At 44.8% G+C, this 20138-nt stretch overlaps 2 protein-coding genes and 1 pseudogene across 2 annotated transcripts in view; all 3 read right to left on the bottom strand.

Moving 5' to 3' along the window:
- The window catches only part of PAIP2B (poly(A) binding protein interacting protein 2B), a 46328-nt gene that overhangs the window by 6436 nt on the left and 19754 nt on the right, over positions 1-20138 (bottom strand). Inside the window, exons 2-3 of the mRNA XM_022561311.3 lie at positions 4387-4535; positions 836-1012 (exon numbers count right to left, since the gene is read on the bottom strand). Coding sequence (XP_022417019.1) covers positions 836-1012; positions 4387-4524 — 315 coding nt within the window. The 5' untranslated portion in view covers positions 4525-4535. The remainder of the gene's footprint in view (positions 1-835; positions 1013-4386; positions 4536-20138) is intronic.
- LOC149747723 (nuclear pore-associated protein 1-like) lies at positions 14376-15693 on the bottom strand (annotated as a pseudogene).
- Positions 15922-17208, bottom strand: LOC111167910 (putative UPF0607 protein). The gene is given in 3 exon segments (XM_089923028.1): positions 15922-16635; positions 16637-16890; positions 16893-17208. Coding segments are annotated over 3 exon segments (1125 nt in total). The 5' UTR covers positions 17050-17208.

Here is a 20138-nt window from a genome sequence, read left to right as displayed (position 1 = left end):
CAACTCAAGCTGTTGTTGAGTTGTTTCTTCTGGGCTGCTCTCAATGTTCTGATGTACTAAGCCCTGCTAACCTCATTTTCTCCTTCCTACTTTAGACTCCTGTTTCCTTCATGATGCTTTCATTTAAATTTGACTCCAAAAATACTTTTTCAATTTATTAGTACCTTAACTTGATGAAAATCAGAGTACTCCATCAAAGTGGTTTGGTTACCACAATCCCTATTTTTTTTTTTTCATCTTTCTGTACTCTCTGGTTATCTACTATCTTGTGAATATCTAAAACCTCATCAAACTGCAGGGCACAATCATTCAGAAAGTGAGTTGTGTGAGAACAATATCACTTACAGAATTCTGACATTAGGTCAACATGGAATGCAAGGAATTAATTTATCTGGGCTTCTAATTATAAGTGGAAGATGGTCTCTTAAGAGTATATTCCTTCCAAAGCGAACAGGCAATTTTTATAACAGCATCATTCAAAATTATAAATACAGATTTGAGGGACAGCAAAAGAAAAGGACAGCAGCAAATGATAATTTGAAACCAAACCTCTTCCATGTTCGAATTTTTATCCTTAATCCCAGTTCTGCTTTGAAAAGCCCATGGGAGAAAATGAAAGTTGGTGATGCTGCAACCATCACATTTGCACAGTGCTTTAAGAGGTGCAGTGCATCTTCAACGCACCCCCTTATTAATGCCCAGGTGATGAGTGAAGAATCAGCGGCTCAGAGGGCTCCAGAGCTTGCCCAAGGTTGTAGGGCCAAAAAGAGAGTCTGTGACTCTAAATCCTACATTCTTTTCACTATGTCACATGTGGAACTGCCTATGCTCTTACCAAAATATCTTCAGAATCATGACCATCACTGACTGACAGTCCATTTAACTGTTGTTGCAACTGTCCCATGGCCTGAGGCAGGTCTCGCGATGGAATAAACCAGTCCTGGTCTTCCTCATCCAGCATCTCCTGGAAGCAGCGGTCCAAGAATTCTTGCTCCTGCAGCTCCTCTTCCACCTAGCAAGCAAAGTGGAAGAGCTCAGACGTACTGTCCCAGTGGGACTCACACCTTCCAGTTTTTTCTCTACCTCTTTCTTTCAGAGGTTGTTACTATGCAGTTAAGAATTATCTTGTTGGGGGGCTTCCCTGGTGGCGCAGTGGTTGAGAGTCCACCTGCTGATGCAGGGGACACGGGTTCGTGTCCCGGTCCGGGAAGATCCCACATGCCGCGGAGCGGCTGGGCCCGTGAGCCATGGCCGCTGAGCCTGTGCGTCCGGAGCCTGTGCTCCGCAACGGGAGAGGCCACAACAGTGAGAGGCCCGCGTACCGCAAAAAAAAAAAAAAAAAAAAGAATGATCTTGTGGACTTCCCTGGTGGCACAGTGGTTAAGAATCCACCTGCCAATTCAGGTGTCACGGGTTCGAGCCCTGGTCCGGGAAGATCCCACATGCCACGGAGCAACTAAGCCCGTGCGCCACAACTACTAAGCCTGTGGGCCACCATTATTGAAGCCCGTGTGCCCAGAGCCCGTGCTCTGCAACAAGGGAAGCCACCACAGTGAGAAGCCCGCACACCGCAACGAAGAGTAGCCCCCGCTTGCCGCAACTAGAGAAAGCCCGCGCGCAGCAACGAAGACCCAACGCAGCCAAAAATCAATATTAATTAATTAAAAAAAGAATGATCTTGTATGAGATCTACTAAGAATTATGATGCTTCTAATGACAGGCTAGAGAAAATATAATTTTTAATTTTTCAACCAAATTCCATCAAAAATAAGGCTGAGGAAATAGTCAAAATAGCAGAAATTCCAGGTATTCACAGATCTTCTAATATGTGATACAGATATTTTCCACTCATATGGCACTTACAGAAAATCATTTTAAAGCTTGAAATTCTTTTCTCAATCTTGTTGAGAAGCGATTCTTCTTAAATTTCCCATCTTTCAGATATGAAAAGGGTACAGGAACTATGTAACTAGACCACTACCTGGATAGTGGAGATTAAATCAAAACCAACTCCCAGCTTCTGGCCCACTTTTCTGGTATTGAGGCCCCTACATGAGAAAAAATACTTTCATAACCTTAGAAAGATATAAAGAACACTTTTTGCATACCAATAGAAAATGATGTCATCAATGTAGTATACTTTCAAAACAAGAAGAAATGAGTATTTACACAACTGCATATTTCTTTTTTTAAATTAATTAATTTATATATATATATACGTTTTTTAAACATCTTTATTGGGGTATAATTGCTTTACAATGGTGTGTTAGTTTCTGCTTTATAACAAAGTGAATCAGTTATACATATACATATGTTCCCATATCTCTTCCCTCTTGCGTCTCCCTCCCTCCCACCCTCCCTAGCCCACCCCTCCAGGTGGTCACAAAGCACTGAGCTGATCTCCCTATGCTATGCGGCTGCTTCCCACTAGCTATCTACCTTACGTTTGGTAGGGTATCTCTATCTCTCTCTCTCTCTCTCTCTCTCTCTCTCCCTCCCTCCCTCCCTCCCTCCCTCCCTCCCCCCCTCCCTCCCTCCCTCCCTCTCTCTCTCTCTCTCTCTCACTTTGTCACAGCTCACCCTTCCCCCTCCCCCTCTCTCTCTCTCGCTTTGTCACAGCTCACCCTTCCCCCTCCCCATATCCTCAAGTCCGTTCTCCAGTAGGTCTGTGTCTTTATTCCTGCCTTACCCCTAGGGTCTTCATGACATTTTTTTTCTTAAATTCCATATATATATATATATATATATAATTTTTGGCTGAGTTGGGTTTTCGTTGCTGCGCACGGGCTTTCTCTAGTTGAGGTGAGTGGGGCTACTCTTCATTGTGAAGTGTGGGCTTCTCATTGCGGTGGCTCTTGTTGTGGAGCATGGACTCTAGGTACACGGGCTTCAGTAGTTGTGGCTCACGGGCTCTAGAGCGCAGGTTCAGTAGTTGTGGCAGACAGGCTTAGTTGCTCTGCAGCATGAGGGATCTTCCCAGACCGGGGCTCAAACCTGTGTCCCTTGCACTGGCAGGCGGATTAGTAACCACTGTGCCACTAGGAAGTCCCCAACTGCATGTTTCTTAAAGGCTGTCTTAATCTAAAGCAATATATAGCTAGGATATTTTACACTTTTTTGCAGACACTGTTAACTCTTAATAAAGAGTATGCTTCACTCTGGAGATTAAGTGTGATTTTAACAGGCTTCCCGCTTCTTGTTTGGCCATGACTTTCCTGCAGGAAGCCTGGTGACAGATTCACAGTTCACTTGAGCCACCACCAGAGGGCCGGTGAAGCAAAAATAATCACCAGAGCCAGCCAATATAGTTAACCTCATGAATTCAAAGGAAAAGTCACTGGTAGCAAGACTTAAACATACTATTTCAACATTACAATTAGCCACACTTTTCTTTTTTTAAATATCAAGTACTTAAAATAACAACCAGAAAATATTTCCAAGCTACAAGATTTAACATGACTGCTCAAGATGTGCCCTTCCTCTCTCCAAGAGCATAACAACATGCTCCCTGGTATTAAATCTACCCTTATTCACAGGCACAACCCACAAAAATGGTTACCTGGGCCCAGAGGTGTGACAGGAAGCATGGTCTATGTACTATTCACACAGATCATACCACAATGGGCCACATGGGGTGGTAACTCCTGGCTGCCCCCCTAAACTTGTTTCCTTCTCCCCAAAGCACCAGGCTATTCAGTTAAAATCACATTTCCTGTCTCTCATGCTGGATATGGCCATGTAACTATTAATCATGTAATGTCCCCAGAAGGGGTGTGAGCATTTTGGCATCACTTGGTTAAAAAGAGATCTTTGCTTTGACATTTGGCTCTCTGCCTTTCCTTGTGGCTTGACTTCCAGTTATCCTGCATCTGATAAAATGCCCTGGGCGTGGCAGAGCAACATCATGGAGGGCACCGTGCAGTTGCAGAGTCACCTGTCTACCTGGAATGCTTACCTTGGGCTGTTAACGCCACAGAGATATAAGACAATGAATTATTGCTGGATCTTTGTGAAAGCAGTCTAGCTTTCCCCCACCTAATACACTCCCTATCTCAGACTTGCATTCTGCCAGTCTCTGAGTTCCTATGTGTGGCATGCCAAGCTGGCCTGTCTGCACACAGCTGCTGTTTCCCAGAAGTCTACACCAGAACACCACGGTATTTGATCCTCTTTTAATTAGCATGGTAGAAACATTTCAATATCATCCTCCAAGGTATCTTCAATCTGGTCTCAGCAGCTGAAGTCGCTTCTTGGTCAGCCCAGACCAGGCTTCTACATATTTTCAAGTTGTTCTAAAGCCAATGAACCCATTTCTCTTGTAACAGACTGACGGTAAAATACTATAGCTGTTGAATTACACATCTCATTAGCCTTTCACTTCTTTACCTGTCTGTTGAAATCCTCTTCATTCTCCATCCACATGTACTCTGCAAATGGGTTTTCCTTCTCATCATGCCCATTTAACCCTTGGTCCTCTTTGGATTTTATATTGGGTGAAGTATTCGCCACACTGGATCCATTCATTATGATAGAACCTAAACAGGAGCAAAAGAAAGGATAAAATGATCCAAAAAGCAAAAAAAAAAGGATAAAAAGGATAAAAGGATCAAGGAAATGAAAAGATTCTTCCAGATGCTTTTGAAGTTCTAAATCAAAGTTATTAACTATAGATGAATAGAAACTGCTAGTCTATAACTGTTACAAAACTAGCCATATCCTCTTACCAACTATACAGATGTACGACGCTTTAAGAGTTAAAAGAAAAAAAACATCTAGGCTCAGTTAGCCTTTCTAGGCAAGTGGGTTGGGGGCCGGGGGTGGGGAGTATTTTTTCAAGCCAAATTTCTGTAGGTTCTAGAACGTAACCAAGATCACACAGCTTCCTTATTAACATTTAACTAGGTAGAGAAAATGCATTCTTAATAAACACTGTAAACAACTGCCCCTTATTCTGATTCTTAAGGTGTGTTTTTCTTTAAAACATATTTCAAAAATAATACATGTTAATTGTATTGAAAAGCAAAAAGGAGAAAAGTTAAGGTCACCAGTCGTCTAACCATCCAGAGTTAAAAATGTTTAACAATGTGGTGGATATAAGCTTCCTGACTTCCCCTACGTGTGTACATATACACACAACCATTCTCCAAGGATCCATTCGTACAGTAACAGCATGATGCGCCATCATTTTCTTTTTCTTATTTCTATGTTAATACAGCCACACTGTCATTTGGTGTATATCCTGTATTTCTGTATTATAAAGGTTGGATGAACTTCTTGTGTTCATTTTTTCTAATGATTTCCTTAGGATAACTCCTAGAAATAGAACTGCTGTATAGGAAAGAAGGTTTGTTTTTTTTAAGGCTCTTGATCTATTGCCATGCTGCCATAAGAATTTAAATTCCCACTGGTATTATGTAAATGCCTGTTTCTCTGCACTCATGAGTATTATTATTTTTTAAACTATTGCCAATTTCATACAAGAAAACTTGCAAGTTATTGTTTACATTTACATTTCTTTGATTTTTACTGAGGCTAAGTATTTTGAAATAAGCTTACTAGCCATTTATATTTCTTATACTGTAATTTTTCTGCTAAAGTACTTCACCCATTTTTCTCTCAGGGTATATATACCATTTCCTTACCTTTTGTAAGAATTTTTATTACATTTGTCATAATTTTTATTTTTCATAAACTAATTTATAAGTAAAAATTATTTTTCGATTAATTTTTTGGTGGCAGTTTTTACTGGCTTTAATTTTTGTCTGCAGTTTGTGTGAGTGTCTGTCTATGGCTTTTCAAATGCGTACATATTTTTAAAAATTGTTTACTTTGGCTTCCAAATCCATTTTGATGTGTTCACTATCATCTGAAATATGTCTTTTTTCTGTACTTTATTTAAATCTTAACGACTCTTAAAAAACCACTGCAGTCTTTACTCACTCTATACCACCTCCCCTAAGCTCTTGTATGTAATGAGCATGGTGTTAATACTACTTAATTGTTCTGTTTCATATGTTTAATTTTTCTCTTTCCAGTTATAAACTCATGAAACACAAGATGTAGGTTTCTATATTTTGTAACCTACCTCAGCATTAGGAACTCCGTATCTACTGTGGATCATCGTGTTTAGGCGGATCATCGTGTTTAGGCAACTTTCCCTTTCCAGCCTGTCTCCTTCCAGTCTCAACTCAATCCCCTCCTAACCATCCCTGGGGCATTTTTAAGTTTTAACAAATTATTTCCTCACTCATTTCTATCTTGGCAACACTCATGAAAAAGTCCTTCTCTGCTTCTGGGTACACTAAAAAAATTATTGCTTACTCCCCTTTAAAATTTTTGCAACTTTCTAACCTGTTATGAACATTAGAAAATCTCATCTTCTTAAAAGACAAAGTAGAATTGTGAAGAGTAATAAGAATAGACGGAAAAACAACTCAGTGACAGCTCAAAAAGAATTTAAGACAGAACCCATTTAATTCACTGTTAGTTTAAATAGGGCACCTAGTATGAAATATATCAGTTTAACATATTTCAGATAGAGACAAATGAAATCAATGATTATTCCAAATACTGCTCCAGAATAATAATTCCATAAGGCTATAAAAGGGAGGAAACCAGCTCTTGACTTTCACCACTTCCATTTGCAGCATAACAATGATAGAATTAAGTCTGCTCTAAATGCCAGGGCAACTGCATAAGTAAGTATTCCTAGTCAGAGACCTTTTTTTTCTTTTTGGCTGCGTTGGGTCTTCGTTGCCGTGCATGGGCTTTCTCTAGTTGCTGCAGGGGGGGTTACTCTTCTTTGCGGTGCGTGGGCTTCTCATTGCAGTGGCTTCTCTTGTTGCAGAGCACGGGCTCTAGGCGCACCAGCTTCAGTAGTTGCAGCATGCAGGCTCAGTAGTTGCGGCACGCAGGCCCTAGAGAGTGTGGGCTTCAGTAGTTGTGGCGCGTGGGCTCAGTAGTTACAGCATGTGGGCTCTAGGGCACACGGGCTTCAGTAGTTGTGGCGTGCGGGCTCAGTAGTTGTGGCGCACGGGTTTAGTTGCTCTGCAGCATGTGGAATCTTCCCAGATCAGGGACCAAACCTGTGTACCCTGCATTGGCAGGTGAATTCTTAACCACTGCGCCACCAGGGAAGTCCCAAATCAGAGACTCTTAAAGGTCTTGAACCTTGCTGGGTAGCATATTACATTCAGTATATAGTATTTTCAAAGATTCACTTGGCAGTTGTTTACCACCAACACTGATTTTTCCCCACATTATGGAAATCACCCACAGGGAATCAGAGTTCAGTTTTCTAAAACATCTGCCTTTGCCCAAAAAATAAATCCTGAGTGCACATGACCATAATGAAAAAGGGAAGACAGAGGAAGAAAGAACAGAATAACCCTTCTAATTCAAGAGCAAGGCAGAGCACAGAGAACAAACTGCAGGATACACCTTCATGAGAAAGGGAATGGAAAATTACCACGAACTCAACATGGGGATTATCCAATTTAACACAAACACTTTAGAGAAGTTGAAAGCACTGAGATATGAGACTGTCAGTACTAGGAAAGTGGTTCTCTCCACGGTAGGTTATACAGTATTGATTCGTATTTTATACCATTCCACCTGTGTTTTCCACACAATTGGGAAGTTTGGTTTCTCTAAATAGCAGCAATCCAACAACTTAATTTGTGCAGTGTTTTAACAATTTATAAAGTACTTTCAACCTCACTTTTAAAAAACCACCCAGACGGTGCTAAAGTAAGACCAAAGAAGGTACTGGTTCAGGGGTTAAGCAAACTGGGTTGCTGGGTTAGTTCAATAACAACACTGGTTTGTGGGCCTTCTGGGTGACAGTGAATTGGTGCTTAATGTGCCCCTCGACTTTAGAAGTGGGGTGGGAATGGGGAGATTTTGCTGGAGAATGGTAACTCCTAGGTAAGACACTTGGGGAATGCCTTCCAACTTGAGGAAGACACCAGGTAAGATACCACCATTGCCTGTAACTTCCCTGACTTTCCTGCCCTGTAACTTCCCTGACTTTCCTGCTTCCGAAGTTGCATGTTAACGTTCTCTGTTTCCAGCCCCTCTCCAGCTCACCATCCATCATGCATGCCCTCCAACAGCACAGTGTTTCTCTAATCAGCTTATTTTGACTTTTTACGTTCATTATTTCACTTGATCCTCCCACACCAAAGCATATCATTGTGAAATTCTAGTGTAGTGGAGACAGAGAAAATACCCCCAAAGCATCCAGAGATGGGGGAAAATGCTTGGTTACATAAGCAGATCACAAATCAGAATAGCTGCTACGTTGTCAGCTACACTACGGAGAGGCGCATGTGAAAAGGAATTCGATCTTATTAACAACCGTGTGATTGAATTTAGAAGTTCATCTTTCCCGAGTCAAGCCCTCAGATGAGACAGCCATTCCAGTTGACAGCTTGACTGTAACTTCATGAGAGACTCGGAGATAGAGGCACCCAGCTAAGCTGTTCCCAGATTCCTGACCCACAGGAACTGTGAGATAATAAATGTTTGTTGTTTTAACCTGCTAATCTTTGGGGTAAGTTGTTATATAGTAATAAATAACTAACACAGGTATTCAATGAACACTGACAACTATCTCTGCCACATAGACCACCAGTTGCCACATCTTTCCAATTATCTATCAAGAAGTCAAATGTGCAGTCTGAAGCAGGTCATTACTTGAGAAGTTCTTCAAGAATTAGACCTCAGCAGTACATAAAGGAGTTGGTGTCTGGTCTGTGTCTATACTGCATTATGAAATCTAAGAACTACTTGAAACTTCTTCCCCCTCTATCTCACTTTCCCTCTTATAGACACGGCAAACATGCTGAAAATGGAAAATAACGATTGTCATTTGGCTGAAGATGGGAAAGCATGTAGCCCTGTTCATAGTCAAAACAGGAGTGCTAAGCTCCTGCCAAGCATTTGATTTAGCACTTTACCATGGTCAAGGGTTTGTGTTTAAGATATTTGGCTTGAAACAGAGGCCTTGGCTCTCAGCCACAAAGAACGTCAGGGCTTTTAATATATCTAGGATATTTCTAGAATACATACTTAATCAGTTCAACACTTTGAAAAACCACAAATTTCAGATACAACATGCTCACACAAAAAACTGTTTTTTTAAACCTAAATGAGATTTTTTCAGAAGCTATAAACCTAGATCGTGCCCAGGATAACAGTCTGACTGTCAAGAACACTTGGAACTTTTGACTCAATTACTGGGAAAAAGTCAATTGAGTAGCTGATATAAAAACTGGTCTCGGGCTTCCCTGGTGGCGCAGTGGTTGAGAGTCCGCCTGCCGATGCAGGGGACGCAGGTTCGCGCCCCGGTCCAGGAGGATCCCACATATCGCAGAGCAGGTGGGCCCGTGAGCCACGGCCGCTGAGCCTGCGCGTCCGGAGCCTGTGCTCTGCAACGGGAGAGGCCACAACAGTGAGAGGCCCGTGTACCGCAAAAAAAAAACAAAACAAAAAAAACTGGTCTCTACTATTCTGTTTCCTACAGTTTTGTTAACTTCATTCAGTCTGGTTAATACTGGTTAATAAAAATTAAACATTACGGACAACAATTTTACTTCAAATATGCTGCCACTAGATTCAGGTTTTGTCTTTTCCCAGTTACTTCTTAGCAGCTCAGGTAATTAGATGCACTCACTCACTAATATCTGTGTGCCTATCTACCCTTGGCACTGTGCTTGACTGCTGCTTTGACAGGGGACACAGTCCTTTCTTTCCCTGTTGGTATTTACATTCGCTCAGGAGACAAGCAAATAATTAAGAATAATTACTATTAAATTAAAAGGAGAAGTAAAAGCGAGTATGAGAAGACAACAGGAAGACCCTAGTCCAGGAGTGGGGGATGGTTCGGAAAGGTTTCCCTGAACAAGCAACATTTAGACTGATACCTGAAGAACTTAAGTTAGCTAGCAATAGGGAGGAGCGGGTAAAGCATGTGCAAAGACTCAGAGGCAGGAGGGGACTTTCAGGAACTACAAGCAGGTAGGTATGTATATAGTTGGAAGGTCAAAGGAGAACCAGGGGGGAGAATTGCCAAGGAAGAGAGATGAGGTTGCAGAGGCAGATGGGGCCAGATCATGCAGGACATCAGAGGCTACATGAAGGATTTTGGATATCATCCCTAAAAGCAATGAAAGACATTAAAGAGTGTTCTCAGTAGCATAGTGACGACTCAATTCATATTTTGAGATCACTCAGGCTGCCACGTGGAAAATGGATTGGAGAGACTGAGAGTGGATAATGGGAGACCAGTAAGGCAGCTAATGCACTAATCCAGATGAAAAAAAAAAAAAAAAAAAAGAGGTAGCTACTTGGGACTAAAATAATGGCAGTAAGAAGAGAGTAGGTAGGGCTTCCCTGGTGGCGCAGTGGTTGACAGTCCGCCTGCCGATGCAGGGGACACGGGTTCGTGCCCCGGTCCGGGAAGATCCCACATGCCGCAGAGCGGCTGGGCCCGTGAGCCATGGCCACTGAGCCTGCGCGTCCGGAGCCTGTGCTCCGGAACGGGAGAGGCCACAACAGTGAGAGGCCCGCGTACCACAAAAAAAAAAAAAAAAAAAAAAAAAAGAAGAGAGTAGGTAGATTCCAAAACTATTTTAGGTTGTTCTGGTGAGGAACTGGATGTGGGGAGACAGGGTGAGGGAAATATCAAGGATAACTTTGGCACAAGCAACTGGGTGGGTGGTAATGTTACTCACTGAGCTAAGGAACTCTGTGGGAAGGGCAAATTTTTCTTGGGTGGTGATGGGGAGTCGAGGTATAAAGGGTGATGAGTTCTATTTTGGACACATTAAATGTGTAATGCCTCTGAAACACTCAAATGGTGACACAGGTAGGTTGTTTATATGCATCAGTAGGTGAGGTATGGCTAAATACAGAAATTTGGACTAGTTGTTTACATAAATGATAACAGAAGTCATGGGACTAGAAGATATTGCCTAGGGAAAAAGGGCAAAGTGAGATGAGAAGAGGGTCCAAGACCCAGACCTGACAAGTGTGAATATTTTAAAAAATCAGTTATAGGAGGAGATAGTATAGAAAAGGAGACAGAGAAGGAAACCAGAAGAGTGTGCCATCACAGAAATCAAGGGAGGACAGAACCCCCGTGTAGTGAGTTGAATGGTAGCTCCCCAAAAGATATGTTCATATCCTAATCCCTAGAACCTGTGAAGGCTACATTGTTTAGAATAGGGGTCTTTGCGGATGCAACTAAATTAAGGACCTTGAGATAAGTGATTATCCCAGTAGGCCCTAAATCCAATGATGTGTCCTTATAAGAGAAAAGCAGAGGGAGATTTGAGACAGAGAGAAGGTGGCAGTGTGACCAGGGAGGCAGAGATTGGAGTGATGTGGCCACAAGCCAAGGAATGCCTATAGGCACCAGAAGTTAAAGAGGCAAAGAACAGATTCTCCCCGACAGCCTCCAGAGAGAGAGCCCAGCCCTCCCAACACCTTGGTTTTTGACTTCTGGGCTCCAGAACTGCAAGAGAATAAATTTATATTGTTTTAAGCCACCAGTTTGTGGTAATCTGTTACACAGGGGACTGACACACCCAGTAAGGCAGGTGTGTTGAAGGCTGATGCAAGGTCAAAAGGAAGGCTGAAGAGTGTTCACAGAATTTAGGACCATGGAGGTCTCTGATGACCTTAATGAAAGCAGTATCCATAAAGAGAAATGAGGGAGAAAGTCAAATGGATGAGGTATGAATTACAGGGACAGGAAGTATTAGATACTCTCTCAAGGAGGCCAGCTGCCAAGGAAAGGAATAGGAATGAACAGGAACTGGAGGGGTGAGAGGTCCCTGGAAACTTTAAAGACTGGACAGTCTAGAACATGTTTAAATGTTCACAGAAAGAGTCTAGTAGAGACAGAGAGGCAACAAATAAAGGAGAAGGAAGGAATAACTGATAGTCTAGGCCATCGGAAGGTAGAAAGGGATACTTCCCTACCTTATTTTATCCTTCCAAAACTCTTGAGAGGTAAATAGGCCTTAGCAAAAGCACTCAGTTCACTGAAACACTTCAAGGTTGAATTAACTGTTTGTGATCACACGATCAATAAATGGTGATGCAGGGAATTCAACACACATCTTCTCTGTCCTCCTTTCCTCCTTCCCTCCTTCCCACTTGCTGACTCTATTCCAGCCACATTATTTACTAACTCTTCCCTGAGGACACTGGCATCCTTCCTCTGGGCCTTGCAGAGGTTACTCCCACGATCTGGAATGCTTTTCCCTCAGATGTCTGACTCATCTGCCTCCCTCTAGACTGTTCACATTCCACCTTCCCAGTAAGACTTATCCTGTCTACCGTTTAAGTTGAAAGCCTTGCTTCTCTCTGCCCACAATCTCAACTCACCATATACTGCTTAATCTCCATAGCATTTATTACTGGCCAACCTACCAGATAATTTACATGGGTTTCTGTTCTCCCCTCCAACTGGAAGATAGGCTGCATAGACTCAGGAATTTTGCCATTACTAAACCTAGTGGAGGCCCAGCAGAACTCTAGGGTCAGCCAGAACTGGGCACAATTATAACTCTTGTGATTTGATATTTCAGCGGTTTAGCTCCGAGCCAAGCCAGTTATTAAAGAGGATCTTTTCTGCTATTTTAAGCAGCATGGTAAATTTGAGGTAAACTTAAATTTTCAATAATTACAGAGCAGGTATGAACTCTTCCTTTGTTTCTCCAGACACATGAACCTGGATGCCAAATCCATCCTCTCTGGGTGGAGTGGGAATGTATGAAGATGACTGGCCTAAGTCTCAACTGAATAAAAAGATGCCCCGAAAGACATTTAAACATTTTCAAAAACTAAAATCTTAAAGTGTGGTTCCTTATCACACATCAGGGATTATCTAGCCTCCAGTGTGGTCGGAGTGGTGAGGGGACAGAGAGACATATAGAGAAGCCAGGGTGAGTCACCCCATCTCTCCCTCCTCTGGACCTTAGTTCCTCCTGATTGTCACTCGTTACCCTGAGAACAGATTTCAGGACTCAGCATATGCAGCCATAATGTGTGCCTAATTCCACATCCCAGTCACTGGGACACAAAATTTGGGGGCCTTAAGTCTGGCTCACACATCAACACTCACATATGTCAGTTCTTCCTCTACAGCTGAGTCAGTGAGTAAAGACACATCAACAGAAGCAGGTTAATACGAGCAAGGTTTTATTGACATATATACATATGTACATAAAGCTGGGAAAGAGAAGCGCCCATTGGGGCAAATGCACAGGGGGAGAGAAAGCATCTGAAAACAGCAGTGGGCATCCTGCCAGTTCCAAGTCTAGGGAAAACTGGCTGGGAGCTTGGGTGGCCAAGTTAACAGTCAAACCAGGGATGGCACAGTGGATGATACAGGCAGCTCTCTTCCATTCTCCTAACTGGAACTTCTCAAGTCTGGTGTAGTTCTGAAGTGGGCTCATATGCTCCTCACCCTCCAACACACACACACACACACACGCGCGCGCGCACGCACACACACGCACACCCCTGAGGTGTGGTCCTCTGGCTTGCTGTAGGAAGAGAAGAGGTTAAGTTTCACCTAAAGGGGCTGAGCCGCTTTCCAGTGAGGCAAAGTCCATTCATGGTTACACAGTTTGCAGAATAAGATCTGCTCTTCATTTGTTGAGTTTCTTCACAGAAGAAAGGAATTAGCTGATGGCTCCTATGAAGCCCTGGGCAGGTTATGAGGCTGCCAGACTCCTATGAGCACAGGCACAGCTGCCCTGACCAGGAGCCTCCAAACACAATGCTGGCTCGTCTAAGTCAGAGGGCTGTCCTGACTTGGGGACCCCAGTGTTCTGAGAGTAGAGGTTCCTCTCTAAATATGGATGGTGCTATCCCCCATGGCGCCACCTGGGTTTTGGTTGGGGGCGGGCAGGTGCTTTGTATGAATGTGGCACCAGAAGTGTATCCAGTCACAGCAGGTGTGGTACTGTCCCCCATCGCCCACCCCATTCTCTGCACAGATGGGTTCCAAGTCTGATGGCAGTTATTGGCACAGGGCCTCCGAGCACCCGTGAGATGTTCCCTCCATCCGCACCACCTGTGTATTGGCCAGGTGGGCCCCAGTTGTAAGCGGGAATACCAGGTCCTCCAATCATGGGCATGATGTTGTGCCCTCCTATACGACCACCACCTGGATTGTGGGCAGGTGGGCCCCTTGTATTTGGAAATAAGGTAGAACTAGAAGTGTGTTGAAACCCATGGGTGGTACCCACACTTGCAACTCCAACAGATGTGGTGTGCTCTGATGGAAGGTGGAAACTGACACGTCCCTTGACACAGATTTCTTCTCCTTGGTGATGGAACTTTTAAATGTAGATTTTCTACATCCAGATGGGCCCTGGGTGCAGTGATGGAAAGTGGCCTCCAGTCGTGCGGATGGTGTTATCCCCTGCCATCACCATACCACCTGTATTCAGCCCAGGTAGGCCCCAGGTATTTGGATTTAAGGTGGAATCAGGTATGCTCCCAAATGCTGGGATGGTGCCTGTCCCTCCTACTGCAGCAGCCTTGCCGTGGTCAGGTAGATCGCAGGTTGTCTGACCCAGAGGAGGAACAGAAGCGGTGCTGGGTGCCCCACTTAGTCCTGCCCCAAAGTTAAGTGGTCTGGATGCCTCTGAATGAGCGAGGCTGGGGCTGACACACTGACTCCAAGGCTCCCACCAGCTGTAGGGGCTGCAGGTCCCATGAACAGTAGGCCCGGTGTGGTATCGGCAAAGAGCGAGCTACTGTCCCCAGTACTGGGCATCCTGGTGGCAACTCCAAAGCCAGTAGTAATGGATACAGCCCTGGGGAGAATGCCTGGGTTGTCGCCAAAGGCCGGCTGCGTGTTGCTGGTGGTGGCGAATAGGGAAGCTGGCAAAGCTGACTGCATGATGCTGACTCGCAGTGGCTGGGCTGCAGGAGAGGTTAGGACTTTATCTTGTGCTGGGTTTACTGGGTTTCCCAATAGAAAATAATCGTTAGGCCTCTGCCCATCGTTGGCCCCAAATGTGGCCTGAGACGGGAGACCTGGGTCCAAGAGAAGCTTGAAGTGTTGGTCTGTCTGTTGGCCGATGCTGCAGGTAAGTGAGTCAAGGCATGGGCTGAGGCATTGCTACCACTGGGTGGTGTGTTCTCCGCAATAGGAACAGCCGTGTGAAATGCGTATTGGTTCTACCTGGAGACAGGGGCAGACTGGAAAATGACAGCCTAAGAAGGAGGTGTGGTGTCCATAGTTTCGGTGTCAGAGGTGCTGCCTGCTGAAGCACCGATAACGGCCAAAGCCATAAATGAGGGGCTGGGGAAAACAGGAGCCGAAGCCATAAATGGGGGGCTGGGGAAAACAGGAGCACCAGGGAGAGAGGCTCTCTGCTGCCCATAAGAGGTCCCAAATATGGGCTGAGGGTTGGTTTGGGGGCCAAAGGGATGGTTAAAAATTGAGGTGGCGCAGGGGACCATCAGCACAGGTAGGGTGATGGACACTGGTACCCCTGCAGGGTGCCTCTGCTCCACCCTGAAACCTGGGGGAGACCTAAAAATGACAGCTTGGGAAGGGGCAGTAGTGTCCATGTCAGTGACATCAGGATCTACAGTAGGCTGGAAGGTCAAACTTCCAGATGCCGTGACCATGCTGGTGGAAGGGATTGCCAGAGAAGTCATGGGCTGCCCAGTTAAAACAGGGGGATTGATGGTAGGGACTGGAAGAGGAGTAGCTTAGTAATAGAGAAGGGGTAGAATCTACAAAAGTGGGTGTTGGGGGTTCCTTTTCATGGGACGGTGGCTGGACCTTCCTTATGTTATTCAGGATATTGTTCCACTGACAGTGTTCTTCTCCAAGGTGCCTGGGTTTTCGGCAAGAGCTAAGCACGGAAGCTTAGGAGGAGGGGGTCACTCACCTTGATCCCCTGTCAGTGGTAGGGGCGACCTCAGCCCCAGCAGCAGCAGAAAAAGCGGCAGGGGAATCTTCCACTTGCAGGGCCTACTGCTGGTAGACACCAGGGAAGGGGAGCTCCTTGATGGGACGTCTGAAGATTTTTCACGCTGCAGCTCCTTCCCAGACATCAGTGAGCGTGGCGAGCTGGGCCGGTGGTCTTCACCCAGCACTTCTTTTGCTGGCCTCTCCAGCAAGCCTGGCGAGCTGGGCCAGTGGTCTTCACCCAGCACTTCTTTTGTTGGCCTCTCCAGCAGCGGGAAGCAGCGTGCGGCTGGGACAGAGAACACCATGGCATGGGACGCAGGCTTCCAAGGAGGCAGGACATCTCCAGGATCTCCATCGGAGCGGATGACATGGCTTTCTGAGGAGCAGCTCACTGGAGGCGTCTGGGCGTTCTCACTCAGGTTGTCTTCTGGGTGCTCGGGAAGGAGGTCCAGAGGCTCAGGATCGCACTTGAGGGAAGTGAGGACTCCACTGGTCTCCTGGGGCCTAGATGTCAATGGTATATCCCCATTGTTACGGTGGCCCCTCTTCCGATCGTCCTCTCCTTCGGTCTCTGGGTGATCCTCCATCTTTGCCATACCTCTTCGGGGTTCTTCTTGGACCTTCACCTTACTCTCCTTTGGGCAAGGAAGTGGAAGGTGACTGGATGGTACCTAGCCATCTGGATGGCTTCCTAACCTTGACTACCTGCTCAGGTGGTGAATGCAGGAGGGTAAATTTGCGCCCCAGTGGAGGAATCTTGATGGCTGAGTGGCCGAACCTGATGGAATTATGAGCAGACAACACGGGCTTCTTCTGCGAGTCCCTCCAGTTCACCAAGGGAAGGATCCCCAGACGGGAGTACCTGGCCTGCTGGATGGGATACTGCCTTTTTGGCGCGATGTAAAAGCCAGGCGATAAAGGCACTCGGTCCTGTGGGACAGTCTGCGACCAGGGCAGAAGGCAGGCACTGGAGCAGGGTGGTCCCGGTCAGATATGGCAGCCTCTTGGGAGGGCAAAACCAGCGGGTGACAGCCCACCGGGGCCCGCACCGGGGCCAACGGCGGTGGAGCCAGGTACGAAATGTACAAATTGCCCATGTAGAAGCGGTTGTGCGCCAAGCAATCCGAGAATAGAGTGTGAAACTTGGAGAGCTTCTCCCTAGCTTCTTACTCCTCTCGATGTCTAGCACGCACTGGACACTGGATGGCTCAACCTGGCGCTGTGACATGTCCATTTTACCTGTCACAGAGAAAGGGCGGGTGGGGCAGGGGGTGGGGTTGGGGGGCGCACGCAAGCCCAGCCCGTGGAGAAACCCAGCCCAAGGGCAAAAAGCAGGGCCCCAGAGCCCGACCCCTTCTGGACTTTCTAGCGGCTGGGACTTCTCGCTGTGGGTGGCAGGGGTTTGGCACCGGATGGGCCACCATGCGGAGACTGTTCAGGACTGTGGAAGCCTTCTCCTCCAGAGCTCACCCTGCCTAGGCACCGGCTCTGCAGGCCCCTCAACCCTGCGTATGTATCGGCCAGCCCTTCCCTCCAACGGGGCCCAGAGGCCAGAGCCTGCTCAGAGCTGAGTGCAGGAGGCACCCAGAGCTTGCCAGGCTGTGGCCAGCCTCCGCCGGGGACCTCCCCAGCTTCTCTGAGAGGCCTGGAGACAGGAGCGCCTTCTCCAGGCTGCTGAGCTGCCAGCATCACCATGAGCCAGGCGGTGAAGGTTTCTGAGCAGGGGATACAGAGCCCTGACTCGACTGGATGCTGCACCCCACGATGTCCCTTCCTGGAAGATAGGTTCTTTCTTCTTTTTCGAAATTTGGTAAAACATTTAAACCTTCGACTGTTCTTCAGCGTATACAGATGGCAGTGGCTTAGCCGGGATTTGAACCAAGCCTGTGTGATTCCAGAGCTTGTGCTCTGGACTGTGGTGCCTCCATATCATATATGCCTCATGTGTTACTTTTTATTTTTCTTGTAGTCCTTATGGTACTTGGCCCTAAGTGCCATACCTATAATGAACACATCCACTGCAACAAGAGAAGCCACCACAATGAGAAGCCCACACACCGCAATGAAGAGTAGTCCCCACTTGCTGCAACCAGAGAAAAGCCTGTGCGCAGCAACAAAGACCCAAGGCAGCCATAAATAAATAAATAAATAAAATACATAAAAAAAAATAAAAGCAGCAAGGGAAAAGCAATGAGTTACATACAAGGGAACTCCCATAAGGATGTCAGCTGACTTTTCAGCAGAAACTCTACAGACCAGAAAGGAGTGGCACAATATATTTAAAGTGATGAAAGGGAAAAACCTACAACCAAGAATACGCCACCTGGCAAGGCTTTCATTTGATGGAGAGATCAAAAGTTTCACAGAGAAGCAAAAGCTAAAAGATTTCAGCACCACCAAACCAGCTTTACAAGAAATGTTAAAGGGACTTCTCTAAGCAAAAAAGAAAAGACCACAACTAGAAGCATAAAAATTATGAAAGGAAAAAGCTCATTGATAAAGTTAAATATACAGTAAAGGTAGTAAATTAACCACACACAGAGCTAGTAGGAAGATTAAAAAACAAAAGTAGTAAAAGTATCTATATCTGCAATAAGCAGTTAAAGGATTCACAAAACAAAAGATGTAAAATATGATGACAAAAACAGTAATCGTGAGGGGAAGGGAGTAAAAATGCAGAGTTGTTAAAATGCGTTTGAAATTAAGAGATCAACAACTTAAAATAAATATACAGGGCTTCCCCGGTGGCACAGTGGTTGAGAGTCTGCCTGCCGATGCAGGGGACACGGGTTCGTGCCCCGGTCGGGGAAGATCCCACATGCCGCGGATAAGCTAGGCCTGTGAGCCATGGCCGCTGAGCCTGCGTGTCCGGAGCCTGTGCTCCACAACGGGAGAGGCCACAACAGTGAGAGGCCCACATACCGAAAATAAATAAATAAATAAATAAATAAATAAATAAATATTGCTATAGATAAACCTCATTGTAACCACACCCAAAAACCTATCATTGTAACCACAACGCCAAAACCTATAATAGATACACACACAAGAAAGAGAAAGACTCCAAATATAACACTAAAGATCATCATCAAATCACAAGGGAAGAGAACAATACAGGAATAAAAAAGAACTACAAAAGCAATTAACAAAATGACAACGAATACATACCTATCAATAATTACTTTAAATGTAAAGAGACTATAGGCACCAATCAAAAGACACAGAGTGGCTGAATGGATACAAAAACAAGACCTATATTTATGCTGCCTACAAGAGACTCACTTCGCATCTAAAGAGACACATAGACTGAAAGGAAAGGGATGGAAAAAGGTATTCCATGCAAATGGAAATAAGAAAGCTGGGGTAGCAATACTTATACCAGACAAAACAGACTTTAAAACAAAGACTGTAACAAGAGACAAAGAAGGATATTACACAGTGATCAAGGGATCAATCCAAGAAGAAGATATAACAAATATAAATATATATGTACCCAACATAGGAGCACCTAAATACATACAGCAAATATTAACAGATATAAAGGGAGAAATCAACAGTAATGCAATAAGAGTAGGGGACTTCACCACCCCACTTACATCAATGGACAGATCACCCAGAGAGAAAACCAATAAGGAAACATTGGCCATAAATGACACATTAGATCAACTGGACTTATTAACAGATATACATAGAACATTCCATCCAAAAGCAGCAGAATACACATTCTTTTCAAGTGCACAGGGAACATCCTCCAGGGTACATCACATGCTAAGTCACGAAACAAGCCTCAGTAAAATCAAGAAAATTGAAATTATATCAAGCATTTTTCCAACCACAACGCTATGAGACCAGTAAGTCAACTACAAGAAAAAAACTGCAAAAAACACAAACATGTGGAGGATAAATAATATGCTACTAAACAACCAATGGATCACTGAAAAAATCAAAGAAGAAATTTAAAAAATACCTGGAGACAAATGAAAACAAGAACACAATGATCCAGAATCTATGGGATGCAGCATGAACAGGTAAGTTTATAGTGATATAAGCCAACCTCAGGAAATAAGAAAAAAATCTCAAATAAACAACCTAAACTTACACTAGAGGAACTAGAAAAAGAAGAACAAAATCCAAAGTTAGTAGAAGGAAAGACATCATAAAGATCAGAGTAGAAATAAATGAAATA

The sequence above is a fragment of the Delphinapterus leucas genome, chromosome 13 (assembly GCF_059928025.1).
Source record: "Delphinapterus leucas isolate spDelLeu-1000000601 "Yukka" chromosome 13, BTC_Dleu_Yukka2, whole genome shotgun sequence".
Lineage (NCBI taxonomy): Eukaryota > Metazoa > Chordata > Mammalia > Artiodactyla > Monodontidae > Delphinapterus > Delphinapterus leucas.
This window is presented reverse-complemented; position numbering and strand designations above follow the sequence as displayed.